The sequence below is a fragment of the Bremia lactucae genome, linkage group LG8, assembly GCF_004359215.1.
Source record: "Bremia lactucae strain SF5 linkage group LG8, whole genome shotgun sequence".
Lineage (NCBI taxonomy): Eukaryota > Oomycota > Peronosporomycetes > Peronosporales > Peronosporaceae > Bremia > Bremia lactucae.
This window is the reverse complement of record NC_090617.1, coordinates 4,600,905-4,607,335: the sequence shown is the minus strand read 5'-3', so window position 1 is coordinate 4,607,335 and position 6,431 is coordinate 4,600,905. Positions and strand designations below refer to the sequence as shown.

General features: G+C 45.4%; 1 protein-coding gene across 1 annotated transcript; it reads right to left on the bottom strand.

Annotated features, from left to right (window-relative positions):
• Positions 1–1,697: 1,697 nt before the first annotated feature.
• On the bottom strand, positions 1,698–2,633 carry CCR75_005524 (uncharacterized protein; the record flags this gene model as incomplete). Its single annotated transcript, XM_067963605.1, has 1 exon — positions 1,698–2,633. The coding sequence occupies one exon, from the start codon at positions 2,631–2,633 to the stop codon at positions 1,698–1,700; it is 936 nt and encodes a 311-aa protein (XP_067815797.1).
• Between the last annotated feature and the right edge of the window lie 3,798 nt (positions 2,634–6,431).

The window sequence follows — 6,431 nt, the reverse complement described above, 5'->3', positions numbered from 1 at the left end:
CTCCCCGAGTCGGCCACTTCATCCGACTCGCATTCGTAGTCGACCTCCAAAGAGGGGTCGTATTCACGTGGTGAATCACCACGTGCACTCGCAACATCTAGTGCTGCGCGAGTGGAAGACACTACGGCAGATGTTCCGTCTGCCGCAAGAGATAGCAGTGCGTCACCCGCGGCTGCACGAACCGCAGCCGAAGGCGCAGCACCATCGTCACCCCGCATGAGTTGATTCTTCATGCATTGGAATTTAAAATATATGAATTTGACCAATCAGCATCGTCTTAAAAATTAAGTGGTCACATGACGACCACTCTATCCAATGACACTCAGAGTGATTGTCGTTTAAGGGAGGGGTGATGTAACAGGGGGTATCGTTACATGAAATTAACTCTTAAAGGTTGTTGATTAATATATTATCTAAAAAGTAAATAATTTTTGGATTACACTATTTCATATAGTAATATTCAGAATTTTTATCCATAAATAAGCATAGACCCTTAATTTCTATTTATTCCGCAGACGAATCAGCTGAAGAGTTAATCAAAGAGAGTTACAGATAAGATAGTGATAAGAATTCATTTACATGCTTAGTATTAGATTATCGTTAAGTTAGCTTTTACAAAGATAGAGCAAGAGGCAAGAAATAATATTTAATACAGTTTTCATTTTTACCCTCTTAAAGCTAGTTGCCTTAAGAAAAGTCTTCCTCTGCACGTACAGTGTACGTCAATTAACGTAAGGCACCACTCGCAACTGAAGCAGTGCGAAATGGACTTGTACTGAAGCAGTACAAGTCGTAGTGCCCCGTTACTGTCATCCCTTCCAATGAGAACGCATTTATGTTCATCACATACACAAGGGTGGAATGCTATGTGAACAACTCCCGAAATTGGTACGTCTAAGTACTTCACATAAAATAGTATTCCATTAAGTACATAAATTTACTTAGTAAAACAGGGCAACTTTAGCTCGCTTCTTTGTTGTATGGAAAAGTTACGATTAAATCCTAATTTAAAAAAAACAAATTAAAAAAGCTTAATTATGTTATTTCCAATGATTTTTCTTTAAACTGTTTTTTTAATTTCGATTTTTGGAAATAACATAATAAAGCTTTTTTTAATTTCGCTTAGACGACTAACACAAAATTTTCCGTTGCGAATGGCACAACTTGCTTAGGCAATCTGAAGAGTTTTATTAAACAAATAGGCTCCTTGTAAAACCAAACGTAGCTTATATATCACTTTCCTGTTTTTGAGCTTCTGGGTTAGAAAATTGAGGGCCAAAGGCTACTGACTATTCACTTTTGTTAATTCGCAATACAAACGCGCCGTCTATCGCTTGTAAAGTTGGGTTAAGAGACTCTGCATCATGTTTCGCCCTTCCACTTGCGCTGGTCGGACCTATTAATTAATGCGCACAGTCCTGATTTTAGTAGCATAATAGTGGAAGCGTTCACGTTATTAGAGCTTTCGACCAAACATCAACAGTTTCTTAACGGGGCGCCGTCCATCTCTAACTATGCCTTGCACAACTCGCTATCAAACGACTAAACATAATTTGCAAATTCAAGTTAAGTTGTACAAAAAAAAACATGATAAAAACGCAAACTTTAACGTGTAAATCACACATGTTGCCACATTTAGGACCGATTGGTCTAATAACACATTATACGCTCGAGAAAAACGAATGCGAGCAAATTTCTTAAGGCGGGGGGGATACGGTGCCAACGTTGACCTCACCTTGGTACGGCGAAAAGGAAAGGTTCGACTTTGATCCAGTAAACACAGCATCGCTCTTGCCCTCTTGCCCAACTTCCGCCATTTCAAGCGAATCACACTCGTCGTTGTCTTCGGCCATATCAAGTGACCCACACTCGGGCTCAACGCCATCTCCGTAGGGTCCAGCTTTACCTGCTTCATCGCCTCCAATGTCTTGTTGAAGCGTATTCTTGTCGCCATTGTTGGATTCCTTGTTCTCTTCCTTGGTATTCGTGTTGCCATCTTTCTTCTCGTCCTTGTTGGACTCTTGTTTTTCGCCAGCGTTTCCGCCGCCGTTCAAATTACTCTCTGTTGACGGATTTTTAGACTTCTGATTGCCTCCTTCATTGCCATTGTCCTCCTCGGCCATATCCAAAGACCCACACTCGGCGTCTATCGTCTCTGCCTCATTGCTCACGGTATCGTCCGTTTGGATTACAGTATTCCCCTTGGTATCCTGACCAGAAGGCGTTCCTTCTTGGCCCGTATGTAAATTCTTCTTGCCATCGGGTGGCGTCCAATAATTGCCACTGTTGCCGTTGTTGCCGTTGTCTGGCGGCGTCCAAAAGTTGCCATTGTTGCCATTGTTGCCACTTGAGTAATTGTTTTTATTCTCGTTAGTATTGTCATTGTTGTCCTTGTTGTCATTGTCCTCTTCGGCCATTTCGAGCGATCCGCACTCGGGGTCGTCAATCTCGGCCATTTCTAGCGAACCGCACTCGTCGTCCGCAACTGATTCCTCTGCAATTGCTTGCGTCTGCTGTCGAAGCATGCGCTTGGCTTCATAGGATGCGGCACCCGTGTACCCTTCCACACTTGTGGCCAGGGCCACTGCCACGGCGGCGGCCACGAACAAACCTTTTTTAAAATGTCCAATCATCCAGCTTCGCGAAGGCCACTGACACCGAGACAATCGCTTGCAAATTCACGAATGACTACTTGTGTTGCTAATTTGCACAGTTTCTATTCAAAGTTGCCAACTACCAAACCGAAAGCAAATCGTATAGAGGTCAACTGCTCCTTTGCCCATTCGACTGCCTTTCCCTGCTTTCTTTACAGATGGAATCAACACAGATAAGTCCGTACCATAACTAGGGTACTTCTTTTTCTTATAGATCCGATACATTGGTAGGGGGGCTGCGCGGGGATTCGTCTATACGTGCGTGCAATTGTGGCTGACGAAGACATAAAATCCATTTTGTTCGGCTCCTTTGGGCCAAGTGTCGAAAACACATGAGACTTAAGAGGCCGCCATTTCTACAAAGCAGCTATAGAATTTGTCTCTATTTAATGAAGTTGACAGCTAGTACCAGAAGACGAGTAGAAACAAATGACGCTGATGGACTTTAACGATGGTTTTGAAGAGAGCTCTTGGAGATCCTATGCCTAAAAAAAATTTCAGCAAATCCGGTACGATGCGTTACAACCAATTTTTGATAAAACAACAATTTGGTAATTCTTTTAGTGCTGATTCGCGGATTCCTCTATCCGGCAATGTTTGAAAACTTATACGTCTGCTTTTGTGCAACAGTAAGATCCTAATCAAAGAAGCCCAGTGCAATGAAGTTCTATTGCTAAACTTCCGTCGTCATCGAGTAGGTAGTAGCGAGATCCGTCCCGTGCCGCACGATCTCCAAGCCGAGCCGTGTCTAGCGACAAAGACGGACCAAATTGATAAATTTAAATAAAAACTTGTCCCCACGCCATTGTAATAAGCATCGAACCAGCAATACTCTGCCTAGTGACAAAAGTTAATTTTTTTGGAAGGTCAGCGCTAATGAAGCGGTTGCACTTTTGTAGGAATTGAAAATATGTGTTTAATTTTTTAGAGACTTTACAAATACTTGGCATTCCACCAAAAAGATTTACGAATTGACACGTGAGTTTGAGCTCTCTTTTCGAGATTCGTGCTGCCCATCACAGGACATTGTCGCCAAGATGGTATTTATAGGACCCTAAGCTGATCAAAATATACGCTGCAGAACGAAGCAAGCGATCTGAAAGAGCAATAATCTTCTCGCGCGACTTGTCTCAACAAGGACTGAGCAACCTCGTCATCACCTCTTTGGTTGTCACGTTAGGGGCCAAAATTATAACGGACTCGGCGACCCGGCGGCCTTCCCAGTAGCCAACGAGCCGGGCAATGATGGTGAATTGTCACCGTAGCCTGCAATGGTAGTAGCAGGTGACATATTCCAGCCACCTCCAATCTAACTAGTGTAGCGGAGCAACCTCGCTCCTAAAGTCAAAGGAAGAGTTTCAGACTCAGAAAGTCACTTAGTTCTATTGAACTTAAGTTTAACAACTTAGGAGTCGTACAAGCTATTTAAGCTTAATAAATCCTAGTTCAAGGGATTCAGGGTGTTGGCGGGCACGTCGTAATGCGGCCACGCTCTACTTAGACACACACGCTAGCACAGCGAAGAAGCAGTTCAACCTGCTTCTCTTGCGGGCAGTGAGGTAGTTGTGGTATACGCGTTAGCGACCTCACCCAACACACTAAGTGCTCTGGTTAAGTGTCGTCACGGGAGCGGTAATCCGGCTCCTCGTGCGCACTTATCAAGTAAGAAAGTAGTTTTCAGACTGATTTATATTTAATCGTTTTAAATATAAATACCTATTTTTAGCAATTAAAATGTTATCTCTATAGATATCTTTTAATATGTATTGCGAGCGTATCTTTATAGATACCTCGCGTAACTGATGACGCTAGCCGTTATCACGGATGACGCTAGCCGTCATCCCTCCTAATGTGAATGCACCCATGTGCATCACATCCATAAGGGTCGGTCACAAATGTGCACCACACCCGAGTGTTGGGTCTAATTAATATTATTTAGTAATTGACCATCCCTCTTAAAGTTCACCAAGTGTACATAACGGGGACTGTGTAACATAGGGGCAACTTTAGCTCGTTACACCTCCCCCCTCTTTAAGAACGAAAATATATTTTAAAATTCGTCAAAGAGGAGAGAGGAACTGCGAGCAGCTTAACGAGCCGCTAGTTAAATCAATCACTCTAGCGCACGTATTTCCATACACGGCGCTAAAGATACCACCTAAAAGAAGCCACGTTGGTGGGTCGTCTGTGAAGACGCCCACCGAAGCTAACACTAAGTGCACGCGCTGCGTTAATTCACCGGCCGCGTCTAATGCCTTATTCGTAACGCCGACAGCCACTGTGGCTGTCGCGTTAACAGGGCTAAAGGATCCATCCCACGTTAAAAGTGAGGATGTTGATCCGTCGCTCATTGTCGACTACAATGAGTCGACACCGTTGCCGTCACCTCATAGTAGTGATGCGGACAACGAGCTCATGAGGAGGATGACGGCGCAATATTGCCCATTCAAACTTCTCTCACGGCTCACAACATGGAGACAGCAGCATTTACGAATGCTGTCTCGTCGTCTGCGCTGGAAAGCAAAGTGACAGGTAATGAAAGCGCTGCCCATAAAGGTGTAGCCGCTTCTCCGTTGGGTAAAACAACATTGCCTTATGCTCATGCCATAATCCATAATGGCTTTAACTATGAGGATTCGGAGCCTAAAGCTCCGCCGACGACACGTGAACGTGCTCAGTCTGTATCACAAGCCAGTCGTTTAGAACGCGGCTATGTGACGGGTGGCATTCCAAAGATGCCCCCTCCATCTAAATGGCCTCGTTTAAACGGGCCAAGAGCGTCGCTCCTAGAGCGCGCTCTTGTAGACGCACATAATTATTTTGGCGTCTTTCAATGATGGAGGGCTCAGGGAAAATTGCTTGGGCGTATTTACCCGATCCCGGTCGTGTTGCGTTTAAATGAAACGCCCGACCAATACGAGACGGAATTCCTGCGCCGCATGCATCAACATTCCGAAGCGATGAAACAGCGGTCGCAGCGAATTAATTTTGCCGTTTTGAGTGTGAAAGAAATCATGAGCGGTACTGTACCCCCTTTTTCTTCTCACAACGCTACTGCTGCTAGTCCATTTGAGACTAGCGAAGGGGCCTCAGCTGATGCTCCTTTTCATAGGCAGCCACCAAGCCGGGCACATCCATACGTAGGGTATCGATCGGTTCCCAAGAGTCAAAACTCTTCGGGTAACCTTTCCATTGGACGAGGATTTGATACCCTTGCGACACGGAGCGTTGGGCAGGAAACCTTCCAACAGGGAAGCGTTGATTTCCACCCGCATCCATCAGTGCAGAAGGCGCCCGATAGGAGTGGCGATCTCGCCCACCTAATCGCGGCTGCCTTACCTTCGTTCGTTCAGTCGCATGCGTTAAACGCTGCTGAGCGACGAATTGCGGATCTCGAGAGTCAAGTCTCACGACTGAGCTCGGATCTTTATGGTGTCCGAGCGAAGGCTCGTCAGGGTTATGAACGCCTGAAGACTCGCTTGGACCTTTTCGAACGGATAATGCTGAGGGATCCGCATTACTCGCGTGATGTCCCTCGCTCTCCAAGTCCTGTTCGTGGAGGGAGGAATCGGTCTGATAGCTTTTCGCCTTCACCGTCCCCCTCACCCGAACGACGCTCGACTCACAGTCGGCGTCACCATCGGTCTCCTTAGCCAGATGGGGATATGTGACCTCATTTGGGTCTACATACCGTTTCAGACGACCCACGTAAAATACGGGGTGCGTCTTCATATACGGGGGAAGGGTGAGCCTATAATTTAGGTCTCCAACCTCTTC